The sequence below is a fragment of the Teleopsis dalmanni genome, chromosome 2 (assembly GCF_002237135.1).
Source record: "Teleopsis dalmanni isolate 2A chromosome 2, ASM223713v2, whole genome shotgun sequence".
NCBI classification, from domain to species: Eukaryota; Metazoa; Arthropoda; class Insecta; order Diptera; family Diopsidae; genus Teleopsis; species Teleopsis dalmanni.
In genome coordinates this window covers 5,424,166-5,450,877 of record NC_051847.1, presented here as the reverse complement: position 1 = coordinate 5,450,877, position 26,712 = coordinate 5,424,166, and the positions used below count along the sequence as shown (strand labels likewise).

At 29.9% G+C, this 26,712-nt stretch overlaps 2 protein-coding genes across 2 annotated transcripts in view; both read right to left on the bottom strand.

The window, feature by feature from the left end:
- LOC119683346 (pro-resilin) overlaps window positions 1–13,972 on the bottom strand; it is a 35,679-nt gene extending 21,707 nt beyond the window's left edge. Inside the window, exon 1 of the mRNA XM_038097002.1 lies at window positions 13,871–13,972. Coding sequence (XP_037952930.1) covers window positions 13,871–13,900 — 30 coding nt within the window. The 5' untranslated portion in view covers window positions 13,901–13,972. The remainder of the gene's footprint in view (window positions 1–13,870) is intronic.
- A 2,770-nt stretch (window positions 13,973–16,742) lies between these two features.
- On the bottom strand, window positions 16,743–18,469 carry LOC119680802 (splicing factor U2AF 35 kDa subunit-like). Its single transcript, XM_038093788.1, has 3 exons — window positions 18,378–18,469; window positions 17,548–18,057; window positions 16,743–17,473 (listed from the first exon to the last, which is right to left on the bottom strand). Exons 1-3 carry the CDS (start codon window positions 18,419–18,421, stop codon window positions 16,948–16,950), a joined length of 1,080 nt encoding a protein of 359 aa, XP_037949716.1. The 5' UTR covers window positions 18,422–18,469; the 3' UTR covers window positions 16,743–16,947.
- Window positions 18,470–26,712: the final 8,243 nt, after the last annotated feature.

The window sequence follows — 26,712 nt, the reverse complement described above, 5'->3', positions numbered from 1 at the left end:
AAGGTCAAACTCTAGTAACATGCATAAAATAAAATATCACATGACTTTTTGTCGAAGGTATATGGTAAATGTTGAATTCAACAGATACAGAACCATCAATAGATATTCTTTTGAGAAAAAAAATAGCATCAAACAAAAAATATGGTGTAATGCGCTCCCATTGCATGAGAAAATGTTCAAAATTTAAAAGACAAATTTATTATATAATATTATTAAAGTATCTAAAGCTCAAAAGTAGTGAGAACCAATAGCTTAAATTCTTATCTAAGCAAATGATTTAGCATTTAATAGCTTTTACATGATCACTTGTCACATCTTATAAAAGTTTTAATATTTTTTTTTGTTTGTAGTAATTTTAAGTATTTCTACATTATGTCGTGGATTTTAAATTAATATTTAATCAAGAGTTCAATAATTAGACTTACTAGATAGCTCTGCAATTAAATGTGCATATAATATGTATCTTATATATAATATTCTGAGATAGTGTTGCTAAATAGCTGTTGTCTATAGCATGTGGGTAACTCATCAGCTGCCACAATCACCCTACTACCATCTATCTAATACCTGTCTTTCACATACTCAAATAATAATAATTAATATATTGGGCGGTTAAAATATATTGAAACGCTTTGCCGCTCAAGCTGACAGCTTTATTCGATTACATTGTCGGGGTTTTTACAACTACGCTCTATGAAGCTAAAATAATGGGTAGTTGTGATCGCACGGATTAGCGTTGTTCATATGCAGACCAGAAGCATCCCTGAAAGGACAGCAGTGTCCAGCGTTTGAACAACGTTGAAAGCACAACTTCCCCAGTCAAGTAAAAATAAATCAAGCTGATAAGTCTATAAACCTTTTATATGAAAGTTCTTAATTTTACAGGATCACAGCTTTGTCAGGTCAGTAGATTGCTGTATTAATTTCTTTTAATTTAGAAGTGAACACACCTGATAAGTCTATAAACTTGGTGAAGGCCCTAATCTTACAGGGTGACGTCAGGTTAGTAGGTTCCTTTGTTAACTATTTAAAATATTTTTTATATATTTTTATATATTTTTATATATTTGTTAGTCTTAAAATATTTCGTAAGATTAAATGTGCTATTATAGTCAGACTTCATAGGTATTTAGGTTTGTCTAAGTATTACAATTACCACCAGTGACTAGATATTCTTCCATTCTGTGTCGATTTTTTGGTGCAATTGCAATTGATTTAATTGCTTGATTTTATAATTCAAATGGAAATTAAATTAGAAATTTTAAATAAAATTAATTGCAATTAAGTCCGAATACATCATCATTCTTCGTCAATATATTCCATAGTCTTACTACTCATAAATCAATCTTCATCAAATTTTATTAAATAAAATTTATATGTTTCTATAAATGTTATGGATTCAGCTAAAATATTTTGGATTGTTAACTGTGCGCAATTGATTTTCCATTCACATTTAGAAGTTCTCTCACAGATTCGCAATAATCGTATTCACACGCTGCCAATTGTAATTTTCGCATATGAAATTTTGAATTTCAAATGAATTATTTTCCTTCAAAGCTGCAGTTTTTCACATGTGCGGTTCTGTGCGGAATAGGGAAATCGAAGTATTTTCGAAACATTTCGATGCTTTGCAGCAACTATCCTGCTTATCATCGGTACAGATAGCTGCTATCTGGTATCTGATATTCGCCATAGCAAAATACTTTGTAAAATTCACACTCTTGTGAATTTAGCCAGCATTTCCCCCCAGCAGTGTTGGCTGCATACTTTAATATGTGCATATTTTTATGCAGACAGACACAGGTCATTGATAATTGATGCAATTTTGAAATTGAACTTTGATTAAGCGGAAAGCGGAAATTTGAATGATCTGAAGTGGAAGAAAACAAATAGCACTAAAATTTTTGGGAACAAGATTGAGCAAACCATAAACAAACATACTTTGTATTAGTATCAATATCCTTGAGGATAATTGAATTTCAAAGTTTTTTAAAATGCTTTGATGTACCTAAACACATATCGCTTTCTCTCTCTCTATCTCTTTAAGTGTTATCATTTTAAAGGGATTTCAGCAAAGGACTTATATTATTTAGAATTGCTGTTTAAAAAGTGAGCAAACAATTTAAGTAACCTTCAATATTACTTTCTCTCCGATTAAGCTGAAAAAATTTTTATTATTTACTGGTTTAAGAAATAGTCTATGTGAAGGTATGGGGACTACAAACGAGCAACAGTCTATATAAGCTATAACTTTGCATTATAACTAATTCAGCTCCTCGGGGAGGTATACAGATCTGAGGTCAGTTACTACGTATTCTGATGAAGTAATAAACAATAATTCAGTCAAGGCGTAGAGAGGGGTTATGGCGGAAAGTGCTCAAGTACACTGACTCAACTATCCTGAATATAATAATAATGACAACTTATGAAATATATAAATAAATACCAAAATAACTTGAAAACCTATGCAGAAACTTTAAACTATTGTTTAGTGTATGGTAATAATGATAATAATATAATCGAAGTGTTTGGCTGGCCTGAGGTCTGATGTAATTGAGTACTAACATAGGAACTTAACTTTTTTACAGTCATTAGGAACTATTTCTTTGTTTGATTATTGTGAGTTACAAACACAGAACTATAAAGCGTTAATAAACATAGTTCTAGGCCACTATTCGAGTTGAGCATTGAGAAATAATCTTATCCAAACACAAGACACTCTAATGTTTTTATATATTCTTTGTTAAGGAATTGTTAGGGCTTAGGAATTTAGCTCTCAATATCCTTCTCCAAACTCAGAGCAGAGACTATTAGTAATAAAAAACACAACTAAGAGTCTAATTTGTCACTTCAGGTAGACCATATAGATGTTAATTCAAGTTTAGCAATCTCAGCTCTGTCCAATTGAGGAAGGAAATCTCTTTACAGTCAAGAGTTAGAATCAACTCTACACTCTGGTTGTAGCATTGCATGCTGTCTGTCAGTCTGTCAGTAATGTCAGAAGAGATGATATGCCAGTAAATTCTTAGGCAGTTTGTCAATTTCGTATTTTTACTATTACTTTTTTGTTATGTTCAAATTTTAAAGCAGATATAGGTATACATAAATAGATACAAGAAGGCTGAGTGAGCAGGCACATTTTAGTTTCCTGATCGATATTAGATCTTATATGTAAATCTAGTTTTTCCGATCTGATCTTAAGTCCTTTCTTCTTATATGAGTACCGTAAGAAAATAATAATATCACATATAAAAATGTATTCAGTAAATAGTATTATATTAAAATCTGCTAAAGTTAAATAAGATAAATTTAATTAAAGAGCATAACAAATTAAACCATTCCGGATGATTTTGTTTTTGATTTTTGACTATAAAAATCCGAAACCCGTTTAAACGATTTTCACATAAAATTACATTTAAGTTTTTATAAGATGTAATTTATTTATATTTCAAAGGTAAAGAATATCGTTTACAATTTGGAGGAACTGCTTTCAACATACCTAATATATGCCATAAATAATAGAATTTTCATCGATCTATGAAAAAAGACAATCTTTGTAAAGCAAAGATAAAATATATGTGCAAATTTCGATGTAATGTCCCACCTTTGCAAATCCAAGCTCATATATTATCTGAAACGACGGTTTGCTGCTCGTTTCAGTGCTTCTGCTGCAGTGTCTACTCGTATCTGCAAAGTGTATTTGGGTGCTCGTTTTTCCACCTTTCTCAACTGTCAGATACTTGCCACCAAACAATTGCCGGCGAATTGCCGTGTTCCTATGCAAACATTTTCACTCTTGCAACAATAAAATTTTTTCAAAGAGAATTAATGCATATCGTCCAAATAGACCACAATTCTTGTGCCGCAAACTGAAACGTACAAGTTTGGAAGCCTTGTGTAACCGATTTCACAATGAATTTTTTATTTTTCTTTTACTTTTTCTAAATACTTTATGCGATTTTTTAGATTATAAAACTGGTAGACAGCGTGTCTGTTGGGTCCAACTAGCGTGGCCCTTCAGCAAAACACTTTCTTCTGCGCCAGCAATTACGGTGTGTAACCCTCGAATTATAAGAAAGGAAAAAGTGTTTGCAACTAATAGAGTCTGTTTGCGTTGTGCTAGGCGTGAGTTGGAGTGGAGTGTCGGATCGTCTTTTACACCGTCCAGCTTAATTTTTACTTCTTTATTAGTTGCCTTGGTTGGGATTGTTTGTTTGTCTTGTCTGTTTGCTCTCTACTCGTACATTGGCAATCGCATGGCAGCCTCTGCAAATGCAGCAAAACGTGCTGCCAGCCTTTGGTCTTTTAATTGTATTTCAATGAAATACAAAAAACCTCGTTTAACATTGCAAAAAATGGCATAGGAAGCAGTGAGCTGTGCACCGAAGTCAAAAAGTTACAAGCAGAAAATTACGCGTCGCAAAAAAGAGTGCCGATAAGGAAAAAAATGGACCAGACAGTCGAGGACGGAGTTGTTTGAATTTGATTTTTTATTGCGTCGGTAATGAATATCATTTCGGTGTTCGATTACGTACGTATTCCTCAGTCATTTTTCTGGAGGAAAAGGAATTTTGCAGTGCATGTAAATGTCATAGTTTACTAGAATTTATCATCTTTTTAAGGAAGCAATAGCAAGTGATGAATTCCAATGAGCTTGCAAATTTATTGCGAAAATATGCAGCGTCTGTTAGGAGACATTGCATTCAAATTGATTCGGATGTGAAATGTTAACGAAGATATTGATTTAATCTTTTAATTTTTTATTAAATATTTACTTAAAACTTGAAATTCTCAATATAATACACTAAAGTAAATAATCCAAACGTTTAAAATATTGTTATTCCGGAGTGGGTTTCCCTGTAGGTATTTTTATATTTTAATGAAATCCAATTGAAAACAAACAGAAGTATTAAAGGATATGGCGACACAACTTCAATGGCTGTAAAAAGTTGTTAATTAATTCCAGAAATATCAAACATTACAGATGTATAGAATTCATATATATTCCAAAATATGTAGAAATAACTATATTTGATTACACAAAAATATAGGCATAAGAAAGTTTTGAAAAAAACTTGACTGTTTTGAAAATTCTAGAATCTAGAAGTTTACTTATAGATTATTGTACAAACTTATAACTGTATTCCCGGTTAAAATTTATACTGACGGTTCCAAGCTAGTGCAAAAAATTCGGTCTTAGTGTCTTGCTTTGATTGTTTGACCATTGCAGGGTCTTTCGGGTAGATGTAATTCAATTCAAGTATTACCGCTGGTTCTCCTGTAGTTCGCGAATCTTACCAGACAATATCCAACTCATAAATAAATTTACCAATGCAAGTACTTTGGTCTCTGAAATACACTATTCGAATACTGTGCTCCACTTTCTAAACTATTAATTAAAGGTAGATATGGTATATAGAATTAGCAAGAAAAGGTTATTGTCAGATCGCAAGAATCGTCTGGCCCAAATTGGACTATATTTGTATCAACTAACTGCTTTAATTAAAGCTGAACTCTATGGTATACAACGGTATCAATACTGGCAGGTCATAACGTAACATATTTGAAAGATATGGAATCAAATTTTGTGTACCCTATAACGACTTTTATTCTGGTTGTGGTACTGCATATAAAAAGGAAGTTAAGCTTCACCTGTTGTATAAGTGCGTATAATTGACTACAAGAAGATTCAATTTTTGAAGCCTATCTGAAACTTACTAGACAGATCTGTTCTCTTTCAGTTATCTTATCTTTGGAAACCCAGTTTATAGAATCGTCAAGTTAGATCAGGAGAGCTTCGTCTTATTAAAGGAATGCCTTCTGTGCAGAAGATAGTTTAGACTTTTGTCTTTAAGATGGTCTTACAGGTCTATTGTACATACCATGCCTCTTCTATTGTATTACAACTAGCCATTATTTGTGTTCCAATGAGCTTAGGTGTACAAGGCTACCACTTTAACCGTAACTAGTCAAAAAAATAATCTATAACTATTATGAGTTGAGTAACGTGAAAAATGTCGAATAAGATGAAAACCTAAAACTGTCTGCAGATAAGATTACTGCTGTTGTATGGCAATAAGCAGGAGCATTTATCGTTTTAATTACCAAGAAACCTTTCCGTTTGCAAAGGAAAATTGGAAATATAACTTATAATTGGACAACTTCAATATGAAATAGACAAATTTTGAATTACACATATAGTTCTATTTTAAGATTTTGATTTTTCCAATTTTTAGTTTTTATTAAATATAAATTTAATAACTAAACATTACATACACATACAAAAGGGTCTCTAATTTTAGATAACAAGTTAACCCTTCTGAAGTTTTTTATTAGTAACCTGTAGATATTTTAGAAATGAATTATGATCCTTGGAAAAAGAAGTAAAATAAAAATAAATCACTTCCTTTTAATTTTTTATTTGTAAAGATTTCGCATTAATCCCTCATCAAGCGCAGATGTCTAATGCAAGGCACATAAGTGAGGAAAAATATCATGAGTAGAGTTTAAATCAAATATCTAAAAGTGAAGTTCATGCCTTTAGTTTTGCACCCCAGCACAAAAGCCTACAACTGTGCAAAGAATAATGACCATAAAAGTTTTTTAGTAGAGAATAAAATAATGCACCGGAATTTACACAAGCATATTTACACAATATTTTTCTACTCCATTCAATATTAACATTGAGAGGGAGGAAAAAGGATATGTGACTTAAGTATTCCAAAACATATGCGTGTCGGGATTTTTTCAAAACTCATCGATAGTACTTAATGACAACTGCATAGAATGCCTAAAAGCATACAAAATATAAAAATAAACACTTGTATTGAAGTCCTATAATACAATAGTTTATTATCTATTGGAAATAAAGGAAAGCTGAAAAAATATGTTGAGATTTTATTGAAAAAGGAAGTTGGAACAGTTAAACTAGTGCAGTGATGTAGTTAAGGGGGTCAGTTAATTTCGATGAAAAGTGTTTGGTGAATTGCAATGTTTTAGAAATGTAAGATATATGTACATGTGTATAAATCGTCTAATTATGTAAAAAGAACGAAGTTAAAGACATTTTAGCATAAATGTTAATTCGGAAGATTCTCTAGTTGTATATCGAAAGAGATGGAATATAAATTGGTCGAGTTTACTATAACAGTTAACATATATTGGAATATATGCAAACTATTTACGGTACATTTATTTAATAATTTTTTTATCTTCTCTTTGATTATAGTTAGGTTAGGTGTGGTTTCAAAAACACAAGTTGATGCAAATATCAACAATTACATTAGGAAAAAACTATTGTCCATTCAAACTTTCCAACAGGAGGCGAGTTACACCAACCATTATTATTCTTTTTTTTATCTTTGATAAATTATTTAGTTGTCCAGATGAAGTTAAGAAGATCTGAAAAGTTCACTTTAATTAACTCTGGAAGTGACCTATAAAAAATAGTATTAATTGGTGAGATATGAATTTTAACACGAGGAATCCTTGATTTAAACTTTCTGTTTCAATTCTATTCATTTTTGTATATAGTCATTAAAAATATAGTGTTATTCGAAGCTGGAATGATACTAACTAGCTGTTTTTTCTTTGATTATAATATAAAAAGACTTTTTAAGATATATGTATTTTATATTAACTAAATATTAATTCTTTAACTACTCGAGAATATACTCGATTTAAAAAGTTCATCATAGCATGATTTTAATGAAATTAAGAAGAAAGGGGAAGTATGTGTTTCATTTATTTATAATTTTTTATAAAAATATGTCAAAATCCCCATAATTTTTTTACGTTTACACTGTGCTGGGTTTTAATCATAATTTTGTTCCACACTTCCACATTTTTTTTTGAGAAAGTGCACATATCGTCACTAGCAACATATGCTACGAGTATCTTAATGATGCTCTATGAAAAAAAAAATCATACATATATAAATTTATATATATATATGTATACGAATACATATATTTTTGTAAATATACTTGCGATACCTTTTTTCTTAAATTTGACATTATTGAGGCACGTACTTCTGTGACACGTTTCCTGAGATACTTAACTACGTTCGATTATGTGCGAAAATTATATTTTCTCCCAAAAGAAAATTGCACACATTTGTTTATATTACACATTTTTCCCTTTTTATATATAAGTTATTTGCTTTGAGAATATTTGTTGCAAATGTTACAAAAGTATTTCAAAATTTTATTGCATGTGCTTTACTCGGGTACATGTCAATGATGATGAGGTTTTTTTTGTATATAACATATCTGACGGAAGTAATTGCAGAAATTTCATCAAAACAAAAAAAAAATCATTAAGTTTTAAATGTTTTGAATAATTTATGTTTATTAAGGAAATAAGTTAAATTCAGCTTTGAAAATAATTGTCAATATATAGATTATGACAACCTTGAGAAATAGTGATGTGTCATATGTAGTTGTATTATCGAAATCAAAATATTAGTTGGAATGTTTTTTTTATGAAATAAATGTATAAAAAATAGGGGATGGTAAATCATACTAGTCTATTCTTATCTAAGAAACAACTGATACCGAATTCAAATCAATATCAATCTAGAAAGTTGCTACTTTTGATTCAGTAAACTTAATTTGAACTTTCTGATTTCAATTGGGCATCATAGAGCTCGAGAACTGATAATGTAAACCAATTATATGTTTCGATCAGAAATGCTATCAAATTCTCAAAATGGAAAAAAATCACAATCATAAAGTGGATCCTTTTTAAATAATTTGTGAATTTCCGTTTTTTGATTTGGTTAATGCTTTAGTGATTATCTTATATCGAATGAAAAAATAAACCTCTGTAATAACCTACATTACCTATAATACTAGAATTTATATAAGAAGTTGGAGAAATATTCTAAATATATGAAGGGTACACAAAAGATTTTTATGTTTGCAATGCAAAATAATAATTATTACAATAATAATTTCTTGGAATTAGAATATTCACTAGTGGCTTTTAAGTTCGATTGAACTAAAATTATATAGAGCTAATTAGATAACTAGAGTTTAATTAACAATCTATCAATATCATCAGTATCTTTCGGTAAACTTATTTTTATTTTTTATAAACGTAGTTTAGATAGTTATTGAATATTTATTGCTAATTTGATATTTTTTATCTAGACATGAATAGATTTCGAATGAGTGAATGGTTGCGCCTAAAAGTGAGGGTATGTTAATGTCCAAGAGAGCTTAAAATGAAGTGGCTGTATGGTTTGTTAAAGTTATCTGGTAGGTTAAAAAACTGATAAAGACAAACAACTGTTTATTGTAATAAAATAAAAAATTTTCATATACCAAATAAATGATAATAGTTATTTTTATTTTTTATAAACGTAGTTTAGATAGTTATTGAATATTTATTGCTAATTTGATATTCTTTATCTAGACATGAATAGATTTCGAATGAGTTTATGGTTGCGCCTAAAAGTGAGGGTATGTTAATGTCCAAGAGAGCTTAAAATGAAGTGGCTGTATGGTTTGTTAAAGTTATCTGGTAGGTTAAAAAACTGATGAAGACAAACAACTGTTTATTGTAATAAAATAAAAAATTTTCATATACCAAACAAATGATAATTTTTTGTTAAAATGAAGTGATATTTGTTCTATAAATAATATTAAATATACACAAAGTTTTATTTTAATTTAGTTATGAAATCACTTAAACTGATTAGTTTATTCATAAAGAAAAAAGCTTTTATAAAAATATAAATAAATTTAATTTCGAGAAAGTTTTTGGTTTTTATAGTTAAACTTTTAGTGTATTTTATCTTCTAAGACGTTTATATACTATATATATATACGTTTTCATCACTTATTCTAATAATAGCAAAATATGATAAAAATATTTATAAAAGAATTTATTCATTTCATTTCATATGTTATTAAAAGTTATAAAATATTTACACGTACACGTAATATAAAAAATATTTTTAGGAAGTTGTCTTCTTATCTTGAACGAGTACATTAGAATTATTTTTGCTGAAATAACTGAAAATTCTAAAGACAAGCTAGACAAAGGTTAAACGTGATTCTATTAGCGATTATAAAGGTCAATTAGTTTTATTTACAGATGAAAACAGATGAAAACAGCTAACGAAGTGCTGTCTGAACTTGTATTAAATAATATCGAACATTGTTTATTATAAAAATAAATCTTTCATTTGAGTTAATACTTTGAAGCTCTTCGTTATTTATGAGTACGTATTATAGTTTGTCCATCAATAACACAAACTTTAACAAAAATTAACAAACATTTTTAATATAAAAACACTTTTTCTGTAAATAAAATAAGTAAACTAAAGACGTCAGTCAATGCACATAATTTTCCTTCTCTTATCAACATGGCAAACTGTAAAAATGACTGTAAATTATCACATGTCCCTTAAATATCCTTGTCCATTGTGCTATATACGCATAATCTCAACAATAAATATGCACAAAACTTTATTATTACATTATTATGTAAACAGGAATCCCTTAAATCCTCACTAAACATTGGAAGCGACAACAGCAATAGCAGCAATAACGTTTAAGGACGAAATAAGGACACCCACTTTGGTTACATAAACGAAATGTCGACCAATGCTTACAAAAGCCAACATTTTGTGCGGCCATTGAAGACAAACATTTTGTGACAAATTTATTTTTTCTTGAGTGCCTTCTAAACAACAACAACAACAACAACAACAACAACAACAGGAGCTATAGATACAGCCACAGCCACAGCAATAGAAATAAAAACGAAACTATCCTTCCAGTATCCTAGTTTAATTTTTGTAAGCTTATAAAACAACAATGCCGAAGATGACAAGGATACTAAATTCACTCGATAGGGTATAGCATTTGATAGTATATTTATAGTATAGTTTAAATAGTAGCACCTCTTCGAGGAAGGTTTCCGCACGCCACTGTGCTCTGTTGGCTTGTATATCCTTATGGCTTATGAAGAAATGAATGTTGGCTGCAGAATAACATGACATTTGACTTGATATGATTTGTTTATGTCTGATTTATTTACGTTTGATATTTTGTAAGCAAATCAACATGAAAGCCGCATCAAGGATAACAAAAATAATAAATAGCAAAAAGCAAATAGCAAATGGCGCAGTGAAAATGAAAAGATGCTGCACAGGATATGACTGCAAACAATTTGCTGGCAGGTTATGTAACTTAATATTACGTTATGGTCCGAATAGCAGGACTTTATACCAAATCCATGTGGGATTTTTGCAAAGTTGAGCTTATGCACATGTCAAGATTTAAACATATTTTTTCCTCACTTTTCCTCACTTTTTCTCACTGCTTGCATTTGCATGGCACAATCGGATGTGCTTTTTTCTTCCTTGGATCTAATATGGGAGCTGTCCGCCACTATGGTTTTGTTTTGTGTTGCTATTATGAAAGGATGTTAACAGTAATATTTCTTGATTAATAGGGAATCATTGTTCATTGCTGAAATATCATTCCATCACAGCTATGACAGAATTTGTTAAGTTGGGTAAAATAACAACGCGAATAACAACGAATACATGCAATAAATTAATTAATTATAAACAACCTTGCGCTAAGTTTAAGTAATTTATAATTATTTGTATAAATAATAATATTAATAATCAATAAAATTATCCATAAAAAGGTAATAAAGGTGGTAATAATATTTTAAGCATTTATTAAAGAATTCTTGCCATCCTAAGCTGCATGATGTGATCTTCACTTTAATGGAAAAACAAATTTTTCGCCAAAAGCGAGGAACTACTTAATATTTTAACACTAATTTATTTTATGTATTTCATTTAATTTAAGCATAAATATATATCGTAAATTTTAAATGTTCATTTTATATTTCTGTACTTGTCATTGGGTAGATTTTCTAGTCTGATTCTATATGAGCAACGGCATTGACATAGATGTTCAGGCATCTCTGCGCCTTCGGACACCACTTCACAAGATCTGTTTTTGTTGTGGGTTGACAAATAGAATATTTAGTTAAAGCGCAATCTAATGGTGAGTGCTTCTAAGATTAACAATATCTTTAAGTAGTAAGAAATCATGGGTTGAGCCTTGTAAATTAATGTTAGCCCATAAAAGTTTTGCATCACAAACACAATACTAAACTAATCTAAAACTTTATTTCTGACAAATGTCAGAGAAATTTAAAGTGAATTTGTGTTATATGTAATCCAAAGAATTTTCTATGAAACCCTATCTAAAGCTGCTTCAGATAAACTCATTTAACATATGACCTAACTATACAAAATGGGACCAATAAAATAGATGGGCTGGTCAAATAATAACAAATATAACTACTCTAAACAAATTATATACTAGATTTTTACTAATTTAGCTATTATTTATCTAACAGTTATGTTTATATTTGCAGAGAATCTATCTTTCAACAACTAATCTATTAGTTAAATAGTTTCATTTCTTCATTAGATGGACTTTAAAAATTAAATTAAGTACGGATAAAAGTATTTTCTTTTTATTTATTGCTAAACATATTAAAATGCCTTTTACGTTACCAATATTAGTTAAAACCTCGTACGCTTCAGCTTCGTTAGCTCCAATAGCTCTTCAACTATCTAGCATTATTAATCTATCTATTTAGTGATTTTAATATGAATTAGCGATAGCTAGTGATAAAATAAATGAAAGTAAATCATTAAAGACCTCTATCAGAAAAATATGATAAAATTGGACGTAAGAACTAATTTATACAAGCATCTATTAACCATTTTAGACTAGACAATATATATGGTAACTTTAAAGAGTATTGAAACAAGGTGCTTCTACTGTTAAGATCACGTAAAAGCCAATGCTATAGTGTAAAGAATCTTGTTTTGACTTAGTTGCTATTAATTATGAGATAATGGGAATATGAGCATACTATTAAATGCTTTCTCTGTTGGTGTTCCACACATAATAAAAAAAAATTGATAACAGCTTCGATAATTCAATACTTGGCCATTTTTTTTACCAAAGCTTCACTGTTTTGTTACATTTACTCTTTGGTTCAAACCTACCTACTTAATAAATATGTAATTTTTTTTTAGTCCAACTGTTAAATAATAGATAAGTTAAGATGAAATACTAATTAATTAGTATCATATATAATATATAATACTATATATAAATTAAAATTTTAAATTTAATATTGATAGTATAACATATATGCAAAATAGTTAGGAAGTTATTGAAGTTATGGTGTCAACTATTTTTGGTGATAATATGATATCAAAACTATTATTTCTTGCAGGTTATATCTATATATAGTATTTAAGAGCTTAGATGAAATTTGTTTATTTAAGTGGGAAGTTCATTGAAGCTTTATAACATTACATGATTTAACTGCTAACTAGTTAATTATATTTATCATAATATACTATATACTATAGGTACTCTAATATAAAATGACTATCCAACAGATAAAATAAAACATAAATCTTATTTTTTTATCAAAATCTTTATCATATTCTTGCCACTGCTATTGGATAATCCTTATCAAATTTGTTATATCCAATTATATGTTATTTTATATTCTAGATATGATATTTATATATATTTATATGTGTATATAACCATTAAGTTCAGTTTCATTCTATCCTAGAATGAATTTACTATTTTCATGTTTTATCCTTGCGCACAATGTTGTTGACTTAATAAGTTTCACCATAACCTCATTTGTTGAAATCTAATTTTTGTTTATTTCGGCACATCCACATATGAAACACATATTGTATTTAATAAAAACTTTTCAATTAATGTGTTTTTACTAGTTTTTTTCTTAAATTTGTCTTTTTAAAAAAGAAATTTAAAAATGAAAAAATGTTTGTACTCACAGCAAAAATGAAAGTTTTTAAGGACATCATTTTCAGGTTTAGTTTATGCGAATTATTTTTCAAACAAATTTATTCAGTAATTTATTGCAATTAAATTTTTATAAATAAATAATTTGCACAATTGAAGCCAGACACTTGAAATTAACTTTATTATTTAATATAAAAATCCAAATGTTAATATCCTATCGATTCTGCTCACTGCACAAAATTTGAAATGCAACCGCGCTAAAGAGTATTAAGCAAAAAAGTCCATTTAAATTGGCAGCCACAGTTTGTTGCTAATATTATTCCGTTAACCGTACAAAGTACACGAACACTTTGAATTAGGTTAAAATAAGCGATGCAACTCTTTTTATATAGCAACATTTATGCTATCGCGTTGCCAACAGTGAGTACCAGTAACAACAATAACAACAATAACAACAGCCAAATAAAGTACAGAGCATAATCTTCAAACGCTAACAGAAAACGTTAAGGCAAGTGAAAAAAATCATCAAAAGCACCAACAATAAAAAAAACTAACATAAAAATAATAACAAAATTCAAAGCAAAAAAATAACAATTGTCTCAATTGCGCTCTTTCAAGCATACAAAAGCTAAATGATGAGCTTCTAGATCATCTTCATGACAGCCAACGTCTTACCGCAACTGCAGCGCCGCAGCGCAGCAGCGCAGCAACGTTATGCAGAGCATCTCTAACAGCAAGTGCAATTCGGTAAACTTACGTGCAAATACCTCTGTCTGGCGTTGTGCATAAACTTTAGAATATCAGTTACTGAAGTAGTGTTGCCAATTATTTCACTATTTTTCAAATTAGATAACCGTCTTATGCTAGATGAGCTGAACTCTCTTTGAAGCTCCGTGCTGAGTACACATAAAAAATATAAACAAAGTCAATTGTTAGCAATGCTTAGTGTATTATTATGATTATTTCTTTACTACACGGGTATTGTGTACAGCGTACGTTCATCATGTTTATGTTAATGATCATTATCAGCATCATTGTTATAATCTTCAAACACCTCAGTTATTGTTATTATTATTATTGTTGCCCGCTCTCCCACATTATCAATGTAGCAAGAAGACGATTGTTAACCACGTTAACGCTTTGCCCCTGCGTTGATTCGATTTATTATTGTTGTTATACTGTTATACTTATTTGTGTCGCTATGGATGGTGTTATTGTTACTGTCGTTGTTGTTGTTGTTGTTGTTGTGGTTGGTTGCGGTGTTGTTGTGGTTGAAATTGAAAGTGCAAAAGATTGCCATAATGAATGAGATTTGCGCTTTAGTTCACTTGTATGACTGCGGGCGATCAAAAAGAACAACTTCACTTTATTGAAAGTTGAAAGAATCTTTAGATGAGTTTGTATTGAATTGACATCAACTATTATCTTAATAGTTAGAATGCGAAAAGTGTTCTTATAAATGTATCCGTAAAACCAATGTGTTGGTTATGTTTTAACATTGTGAATAATACGAGTATGTGGAGAGCTCGAGTAAGTACATCTAATTCATCATATTTAAGCTTTTATTGCTACTTAAATTAATTGAAATTCTTTAAAAAATTCTTTTAACTACAGAAATAATTTATTTTTCTAATAATAATCTCAATGTATGTGTCCATAATATAACGTTGCTCTATAGATGTGCTATAAATATTCAATATATGTAGCAAGATAAATTTCCTTGTACTATTAATATAAATATTTATTATAGCCGCTTCAGCTATGTGCGGAGATTCCACCATAAAAAAAATACGTTTTTTGCTTATTAAGTTTTTTAGATGTAAATATTTAAATAAAATTATCTGAGTTTTTCTATTTTGATAGATTATTTTCTTGTAAAAGATTTCGTAGGATTCTATTAGATGGCGCCAGAATTTCTAAAAAATGGACCCTTTCAAAAGGGTACGAAAATCTGAATTTATTACGGAATTATCTCAACACAATATGGTAAAGTGTGAATAAAGCACTGAGTTTAAATATGAATAAATGTGGTACAAATCCAGAAAAGGTTTGAAAAGTGTTGCTGTCTATGGTCTATTTAAATCAACTATATACTGGTAGTTTCCTTAGTTTATACATGACTGAACTTTTTGATTTCAATGTTATATTCGGTGATTACTTCAGAAAATATTAAAAAAAATTCTTTTTATGATATCGGAAAATAATATAATAAATGATTTACTAGAACTAGAAAAGTTTATTGCCGTGTTTCTCATCGTAGACTCAAAAAAGTTATCTGATTGTGAGTGTTTTAAGCGTAAAATAATGATCTTTTTGGCGGTATATAATGTGGATGAAACATCGCCACAGCACTACAATAATTAACTAAATCAACAACAGTTTATGACTGACGCAGTGTTCTTTCCCAGATACCTCTACCTCACTCTCTTATGTCAAGTACGGTTAATGCATGCGCAGCTAGACAACTTCACCAAAGACTCAGTTTTCATCTTCTTCCGTTGATTTCTGATGCAAACACCTTTTGAACTAGAGCATCGTCATCTGTCTTCGCGACATGGAGAAGCCAGTGAGGACGATAAATATCAATTCACTAAGTAATGCTAATGTTGTGACATTGTATATCTCATGGTGTTTCTTTATTTCTAGAATTGTTAAAGTTTGACTTTTAGCACAAATTCGTAATAGATAGTTTTCTGTTATTACTCCAATCAGTGGAGAGGTGGAAGTGAGGATATTTAATATTCAATATTGTTAAATGGAATGTTTGGCTAATGGATATAGGATGCATACATTTTATAAAAATAACTTTTATACAAACATTTCGCCATCAACTGAATACAATATAAAAACTAGTCGATTGTAAATATTTTACTTTATAATTTCATATATTGAAATTAATGGATCATCAAATATTTGAACATTATTTATCGATTTAAAAATGATACTAAATTATTTGTACGGAAACTAAATACGAAACAAATTATTTTAATTCAAAATGATTTAAGTGGTGGAATTTTTGGTTTACTCTTCTGTAGTCATTATTGAAAGAAGAGAGTTAAAAGCTTAACATGGCGGCAAAAGTGATTCTGAACCAAGAAGAACTTTTGGTTCAGAAGAATGAGTTATTACTCATGAACGAATTATTTCCTCCTGGAGATGAACCGTACTTACGGTCTTGATTGTTAGAACAGGTATATGTTGGTTCTGGTTCATTGGGTGGTGTGCGGGGGCCACATATGCGAGGTTGTGGTGGTGAACGTTTTACTGGTGAATGTGAGCGGGAACGAGTTGGAGTATGAGTTTCACTGGAAATTGGAGAAGGTGGACTAGCGCGAATTGGTGAACGACTGTAAGATCGTGTTCCTGAGCGTCGACGTAATTGTTTGCGATTTACCGAGCGACTTCGACTTCGGTTACGACTACGCCTTCGTGATCGGCTTCTATTCCTGGGGCGACTACGAGAACGCATACGATTTCTTGAGCTACTGCGATTCCGCGAGCGCCCACGATTCTTTGAACGGCTACGCTTCGGTGAAACGCTGCGAGAACGTGAACTTGATATTGAACGACCTTGTAATTTTGCACGTTCTGAACGTCTTAAACGACTAAACTTGATACTACATTTGTCCAAATATCTGAAAAGAGTTAATATGTATTTCATTGGACATAACATAAAAGACATTTTTAAAATTTTGTAATCTAGTAATACCTTCTTAAACCACGTGAAATAGGTTTAAGATGTAAAAAATTACAAAATCCAGAACGTGTACATTCACCGGAATCATACTGACGACAGCACGCCTCACGAAAATCAGTTACTGGTGATAATGATGCATAAATTGGACGTCCTCCAAACCAGCGATGATTCAACTCCTCACACGCCTTTGTTGCATCTTCTTCATATTTAAATTTGATATAGACATTTCCAACAAGATGATCCCCAAGATTATCACAAACATGTAACTCAGCTATTTCTCCATATCTCTCCATGCATTCTACATAAACATCCTCGTAAAAGTTATCGTAGTGCTCTTGGATTTCTTGTTCTGTAAGAACATAGCCTAAGTATTCATAGTTAGCAGATTTTGACGAGTTTTGACGATTTATGTACATATTCTGTAGAAGAACAGTTTGCGAGAACGAAGGTTTCGTGTGTATACGTGAACAACGATCACCATGGCGACAAGCACCAATCTTATAATAAAACGAACAATTGACCCTAGAAATGTAACAGTAATTCATAATACTTTATCTCGTACGAAGAAGATAATAAATGATGTTTTTTTTTTAAGAAACAGTGAAGGATCTTAAGTATCTATAGCCATTAACTATAGCTTATGGAAATTAATTTGGTTTGCTTTCCTAGCGAATAGTACAATTTTATTTAGACTGGTAAGGGACACCGTTTTTTAGGGTGTTTATATGGATTTTCAAATGTAAAATACATTTAATAAGAGAACTCATTTAATATAACTTTTATTTTTATTTTATTATTCATATTTATTTAAACTATACAATCTAAAGTTTAAATTTACTTACTTGTCCTTTTCAGTTCCAAAAATAGATGCCAAATACTCCGCCATGTTCTTTCAGATTATCTGAATTTCATCTGCTGCTTCTAAATGTAAAAAAAAAAATTTTATGACAAGAAAATTATGTATTGTGTAATGCAAGGGTTGCCACATATTTGGTTATATTAAGAAATTTATATAGTTATGTGTAAATGTATTTTTTTGTACGAGTATTTAAATATTTCAGCTCTAAAAGCAAAAAAAAATATTGGTAAATTTTGACTTCGATACTTGAATAAGTTAATATAAATCTGCTCAATATTTACAAATAATCTATTTATAATGATTATCATATAGTATTGGGATCTCCTGAATTACTTTGGGTAGTTTTGGGTGAACAAAATTATTGTTAAATGAGTCTTTAAATGGACAAATTTAAATGTAGTATTTAAGATGCGGAGTTTGCTGATCTTAATGTTTACTTATGAGTTGTAGATATGTAATATTTTCTGTTTAATGCACCACATATATCAAGAACTTGAAATTGCTTCATTGACTCTATTTAAAAGTGTTACTAAAAAAGCCGATGACATTTTGTAACTGGTGAAACATGGTCGACAGGTAAGCTAATAAGAGATAACAGAGAAATTATTTAATTATTTAGACGAAGTATTTGAAAGATGCTCGATGTTCGGATTAGTGGTGACAAAATTATTTCCTACATGGATACTCGTATGCTCGGAGTTTTCAATGTGTTTTTCAATGTGTTGGTTATGTTTTAACATTGTGGATAATACAAGTATGTGGAGAGCTCGAGTAAGTACATCTAATTCATCATAAAATTATTTCCTACATGGATACTCGTATGCTCGGAGTTTTCAATGTGATGGAACACGATGAATAATACACTAACTACCAACAGGTAACCTTAAGACTGTTGCAGCTACTGTGAACCTAGAAAGGAGCACAATATACCTGACGGACGCAATGCCACATCCTTTAACAATAATAATAATAGTCGTCTACATAAAACTTTAATATCTTTCTTTGTATTTCCCTTTCAAAAATGAAGCATATAGTGTAATTCTCTAAAAATATATCACACCTAATGGAAACACTATTACAGTAAGCTTTAATGTCTTGAGAAGCAAGTTTTTTGAAAATACGGCAACACCATTGCCTACCAATATTACCGTAATTGGAAATATGTTTGAAATTAACAACTGTCAGTTTGACAAGCAAAAAACCAGGCTCATCAAATACTCTGTTAATTGACAATATGCGTTGCTCGATTCACTTATTAAAAAGCACTTCTTTTAATTTTAGCGTATCTGGCTCAAGTAGTAATTACAAGCTGCTACTCTATGTAAATAATTTAATTTTTTTTTAAATTTTATACAATATAAAATCAATGTAAACAATTGAGATCTTTTTGAAAAAATTGAGCCTAAATTTTATACGTCATACATTTCACACATTGGCATGGAAACATTGACATTATTGATATATAAGTAAGTTGAAATGGCATAGAAATGAGAGACGGCAAGGTAATGATGTTAATGGAGCAGTTACATCATTTGAAGTAAATGCATAAGTTATTTATAATGTAAGAAAGTGTAATAAAATAATTACTTAATAATGAAAAGTGCATTCAATAGTCAACAACAGAAATAAGTGCTTATTCATCGGCATCGTCTCCAATGGCAATACAAACGATAGTGTGTCAAGTCAGGTTTTGAAAGCAATTGCAGCTTTAACTGCTTTTGTGTGATACTTGAAGATATTAAAAAAAAGTTTAAATAAAATTATTGAAAATAACAGCAGTAGTAAAAATAAAAATTATCTTTTGCAACCTTAACGAATTGCAATATGAGCAAACCAAAAATTTCGGAAGACACTGTCTTCTACAAGATTATGAAACAATATGGCATTGTCGTTTAATAATTTCATTGCAGCGGGACTCTCAGTCGTCTTGTGAATTATTAGTCCCATATGAAAAGCAATGTTCTAAGATTAATGTAGTATTTTTATAGTTGTTATAATAAACATGTTTTTAATTCAAACCTTTGTTATCATTACTTTATGATGCTCATGGAATAATTTGATAGTTTAATACTATAAAATAAATCTTTAATACAGTGACTCTCGGTTTACCGAACACCCAATATAAAGAACGTAATGAAATTACAGCTAATGTTCTGTCTAAATAGAGGATGTTGCATATAATATGCATTCGAGATACCGATAGGCCTTGATATTATATTTTCTGTTACACCTACAGTCTACTATATTTACATATGCAGAATATGGTTCAACAGTTAATAATGGATGTCTCCGAAAAGGAATACAACCTTAGTTTAGAAAAAGTGGCCACATTCTATATCTGTGTTAACCTTTAACTTAAGATTTTTAAAAATTCCAAGATCGACTCTACATAACATATACACGAAGAGTTCGGAAAGGTTAGCAGATTAGTTGAAAATTTATGCCTTTTGTATCCTTCACCTTTCCCATAAATAAAGTGAAGTAAATTTAGTAAAGTTCATACACGTCGAACCTTTTTGGTCACCATTTTTCTTCAGTTAACAATCTCAATATAAGTGTAATTTCAAATTTTCTCTATTAACTATAAAAATGCATTCCTGTGAGTCTTACATCCCACGTTGAGAAACACTGCTACCATATATATCAAGCTTGCTGCAAATTTTCATAGAATCTCTAAGGACCAATACATCTATATGGTCGAACGGCCATCTAGATTAATTTAATCTAAGCTTATTCCTTATTCCTGATATTTTATGTACGGTTATTAGCTGAAAGCAATTAAAAAAAGTAGTTTTGTAAATACATAATAATTTTATGAATTAATAAATAACTAAATTAGGATAAATTGAATAACTAAATTCAACATAGATCCATAAAAATTATTTATAACTTGTATAATAATAATATATAATTTGGGTATATAATGCTTATATAATTTGTCAAGCAAATATAACCTTTTGATTTGAATCGAAAAGAATAGCATCATTCCAAATGCGACCAAAAAATTACTCTAAAATCATTCAGACACGCCACATACCTACTGGTATATTACGAGTAGGTCATAAAAGATATCATAATATCATGTACGAGTCTACATATTATATATATGAGTGTACCCTAAACAATTTCCTTGTAGATTAAAGCAAATAATTTACCAAAACAATAGAAAATCGCTGCAACGATTCTTATTCGAAAAATGCATAAAAAGTATAAATATACAATTTGCAATTCGCAAGTCGCAAGTCGAAGGCATAAGTGCAATTAGAAGAAGAACAAGTTGCGAGATAGATTCACCTGCATTCATGCTTTAGTTACTGCAGAAACCATGCCGTCAACAACACAACAACACTAAAAAATTGGTTAGAGAAACGAATTCAGTTTGACGGTAATAAACTTCAAAGATACGAAAGCGAACACTTAAGCAACAACACAGACCATAGACATAAAATTAAACTAAATCAAAATGCAAACATTCTTAAGATACAAATACTTATTTGTAGGAACAAGAAACTTGCGGCAAGTCGAGCGCTATAATCGATCAGTCTATAGTCTAGACGTCGAGTGGCTAAGAGCGTCGAGTGGAAAAGATATATATTCAAAAACAAAAAAAAAACAAAGACAAATTTATTTAAATAAAAATTTAAAAAATAGTTGAAGATATTTTAATATGGATAAATATTCAAATCTGCGGTTAGCTATGGTATGTTTCTAAACCTTTCCGGTGAACTTAAAGGTATTGTCAGATAATTGTTTATAAGAATAAAGATAAAACCTTTAAACTATATAAGACTTTCAAGTATAAGCCAGAAAAATATTTAGTTCTGATTAAGAGTTTGCAATTTTTTATAAAGTATTCAGTACTAATTTTTCAATTACGATATTTTGAAGTTATAGAGGTCAGTTTGGGATAGATGGGTGTATATAAGAAGAATCCAAAATATGAATATGAGTAAAGTTAGAGAGGCAATTTATAAAAAAATATAGAAATATATGAATATATATAAATATAGAAAAGTAGATTAAGTATTACGAGAATAGATTAATCTTGAGTATGAGTTCTTCTCCAGTAGCGGCGTTAGTGGTTGGAACAGTGGCGTGACGAAAAATAGTGTTTTATTAAATTGTTTTACTTCTAAGTGCACTTAAACCATAAAGTGTTATAAATATTCTTTTTTTACTGTAGTGTTAGGTTGTTAGATACATTATATCATATTAAGTATTGCGCCAAAGTAGATAAGGGACACCGTTCTAATATCACTCAGTGTACTGGCAGTGTTAAAACTATATACTATTTTATGTCTAGTATATTGGTGGCACTGCAGCTTAAGAAGGATTAGTTTAAAAAGCTTGTGAAGCGGCCAAAAGTGCTTAGAATTATGGCACTAATTGCTGAGGTAATATAAATTATTTATTTACATATCAAAATTAAAAAAATACTTATTATTCCATAAATGTAGTCCACAAATGTAAGCTTAGGGTTTAATACAATGCCTTAATATTTTGCATTTGCCTTCATTATATTATACAATATAGTATTGCTTTAAAAATATTATTTAAAATGTATTAGTTTATAAATATAAACATATTTTTATAATTTTAATAATTCATATTTTAATAATAATTATTTGATCTACTTCAGTTCTTTTAGTCATTTAGTATTGCCCCTATATTGAGAAGTTCGTGTATAATTTGTTGAATGAATAATAATTAAATCATTTGGAACCGATAATTCTTTTCAAAAATGTAGTTCACATAAGTGTAGACAAGTTTCAATCTAAAATAAATGTAATAGCAAATTTTATTGCATCTTCGGCTTAAAGGCCAACTTCACAGCGGCAAGAGAATACGAAGCAAAACAACCACTCCGCAAAAATAATATTATTAGTTAAAATTTTACAATGAAAATTAAAAAAGTCGTCTTAGCCTAAGAACACCAGAGACTAACTACAGACTAGCTTTTCATAGTAGGCAGATAGAGTTTTTCACTTTTGCGCTGATTGCAGAACATACTATATACATCGGGAAGGGGCAGACAGAGAGACGGACAGACAATAACTTACATGTTGAAGTACTCAATTTGCCTATTGCCTATGGTTGGTTTAGTACACGGCATGGAGAATAATAGACATTAAAATAAAAAATAAAAAGTGAATTTAAATAATTGTTACTGAAGAAGACGACAATAGATCAGATTAAGACTGATCTTTCTATAACAAATCTTTGATAAATGTAATGTATAAAAATAATACTAATAATAAAGTAGATACGAGTACAACAAAAATTGAACAAATAAATAAAAATAATATTAAAAATAATATTAAAAAAAAAAAATAAAAAGAATTTGGTATTCAACATAACGAATGCAATCGAAGTCAAATTAAAATAGATTTCAGCAGAAGAATTGTAATTGTAGAGGAATGTGGTATAAGAAATCTGTTTTTGTCTAGCATTTTTGGTTTATTTTTTAATGAAAAAAAAAACAAAAAAAACTGCAAACAACAAGTGACTTTTCATGGAATACGAGTACACCTTGTACATGTACATTTTGATATGCGAATACAGTTGTAGCTTATCACACCCAAAAATAGGTAGCTCAGTTGAAGTTCAGCCATTTACTAGACTCGCACATAACCGAACCGAAGCATGTACGGATATGTGTGAAACACAGGTATGCTGACATATCTGATATGGATAATTCAAGAGAGGTTCAAATATGCACAACCTTAAATTCAAGTTCGTTTTGGCGTGCGACAAAAGTACAATTTGAAGTTAAGTCCGCTAAGCAAGCTAAGTCAGCAACTGAGACAAAAGATTTAAAACTAGAAGGTGGGTCCTTGAAGTTATTAGTTGCATGTGCAATCAAAATTCCAGAAGACGTTCTCTATTTTCATAATTTTTAACAAAAACGTTTACTGAATAATTTTAAGGTTCGGATTAGATCTTAAAGTTTGGGAAAAACAATTAACACACGCGATTAAAGTAAACTGAGCTTGGAAAAGAAACTGAAGTGGAAGCTGGAGTATATGGAATAGAGGTTATGTATGGATATATAATGCTAGTAATATGTTAGTGGGAAATAAAACTCCATTAATTAGAATGTCTTAAACTTAGTATAATAATGAATTTAAAATTAAATTGGACAGTCTGAAAAAATGCCTTAATTGAATCAAATGAGTTAATTTTCAAACACGAGTAAAATATTATTCCTCTGCAAGAAACATAGGCTCTTATGAAGACGATGCTTATCGTATCCAAGATATATTAAACATTATAAGTATATAAAACTCATAACTGTCATATTGGTATTGTATCCTTTAGGGTCTATATCATACCGTCTGCGGAGACCGTATAAGTTCTCACCTAACATTAAATCAAATACTTTTCTCTGAATTTTTGCTCTCAAATGTTGCCAGATGTCTGCAATCGCCCGCATGTAGTGTACTAACCTTGTGTTTATAGTTTTTTGAGGCCAGATAAATACTTGGTAAGTACATGATCCAAGTAGTTTGTTGTTTAAAATATAGTATTTATTCGTTATTTAATTATAAACATTGAAGTGGATAAAAATCGTTTTACTCATATTATTTTTTCGTATATCCCGTCCTTTTTATAAGTCCTGTTTATAAGTCCTTTTCATAAGTCCTGTTTATAAGTCCTGTTTATAAATCTTGTTTAATGAAGTGGAAATATGTATAAAAAATTAAACTAATTGAATATTGATAGATAATATTTTTTTGTGCAATTAGACTGGAGTGTAATTATAGTAGCCTTAGGAAGGTTTGAAGTATATTTTAAGAAAAAATATACTTCGAAAGTTAGGCTTTTAAATATAAAACTGGATCGACTATATTTTAATTTACTGTTGAATCGTTTAATTATGAATCAACGATGAATAGACGCATGTAAACATGTAGTCGATTAACTTATTTCGGAAAGGAGGCTTCAGCCACTCAAGCCCAACATTGACTACGTGCCTGTCCTTAGGCAGGGCAATTTTTCACTGGGTCAGTGGTAATTCCAGTTAAATGATTTTAATGATGCTATTATTATTTATTATAGGTCATATAAACGAAGAGCAAGTGTCACATTAATAAATTGTGGAATCATCAAAAACCTTTAAAAAAAACCAAAAAAATTGATTGCACTTCAATTGCAAACCATCGCAATATTTTATTGACAACGAAATCGTAAAATAAATAATGAAAAACAAATGCATAATGAATAGAAATTCTTAAGAGAGAAAAAAATCGTCGAAGACATGAAAAGGGGCTTGTCGGATATCACAATTTACAGTTCAATACAAAATAAAATGGAACGAAATAATACAAAAACTAATCAAAATAAAATCTGCCATTTTTCAGCGCAGTTAGCCAGAAATGACATTTTATAACGCAGCGCGACAAAGTTGTGAAAATTTATAATTCCTGAATGCCTAATAAATTCGAAAAGTCAAGCTTCAGTACAAATGAAGCAGTTCAGCGATTTATCGCCAATTTGGTGCACTTTGGAATTGCAGATTCATAGCAAAGTGCAGCCAGCAGCTCACAATCAGGAGATTATTTTCCATTATGAAATTTATGAATGTAATATTTAAATAACAATTACAATGACTTAATCTTGTCTTATAATAATAAAAAAATATCTATCAGATTAAGTATCTGATGGTGTAATTGTTATAGCTGTCGATTTGCATAATTTGTATATCAAATCGTACACAAACACATTCACATCAAAGATAGAAATGGAATTATTGCGGAAGAGTAAAAGTTTATTATGTTTACATCAACCTCAAAGCAGAGCCGGAAAATACTACAGATATAAAACTATATAGGATAATACTATAGATATTGGGACTATTTCTAAGTACTGAAAAGTTATATACTTATTACAGCATTATGAAGTTATTTGTACACTTTCTGGTATCAATCGGTTACTATCAAAAAAATCCGAAACTGATAAGAAAATTAGTCAATACTTAATCTGAATTATTCATATTTACATTTTTCCCTAGCTTTATGCTTGTACCACTCAATGCGACCTTAAAAATCTATCATGTCATCTCTGAAAAAAAATTTGAATTATATAATTTAAACTGATATCAGATAAAACATTCTAATAGCTAGATAAATATATTGACAAACGCTGAACAAAATCTAGATTAGATTCTAAAACGTGTTGGGAACTTGTCACCACGTCACTGCATTCTTTGAGATTATTGTGACATGTCCATTATGTCCTTTGGAAAGATGTTGCCTGTTTCCGTTATAAGTGGATAGGCAGTGGATAAGTACCGAAATCTGAGTCTGGCGAGACTTCAC

Excerpts from the sequence above, each read along its gene's own strand:
- LOC119680802 (XM_038093788.1), bottom strand. The coding sequence starts at position 18,421 with ATGGCGGAGTATTTGGCATCTATTTTTGGAACTGAAAAGGACAA. Across the intron at positions 18,058-18,377 it reads TTTGGAACTGAAAAGGACAA|GGTCAATTGTTCGTTTTATT; the intron begins GTAAGTAAATTT and ends TTACATTTCTAG. Across the intron at positions 17,474-17,547 it reads ATTTCACGTGGTTTAAGAAG|ATATTTGGACAAATGTAGTA; the intron begins GTATTACTAGAT and ends AACTCTTTTCAG.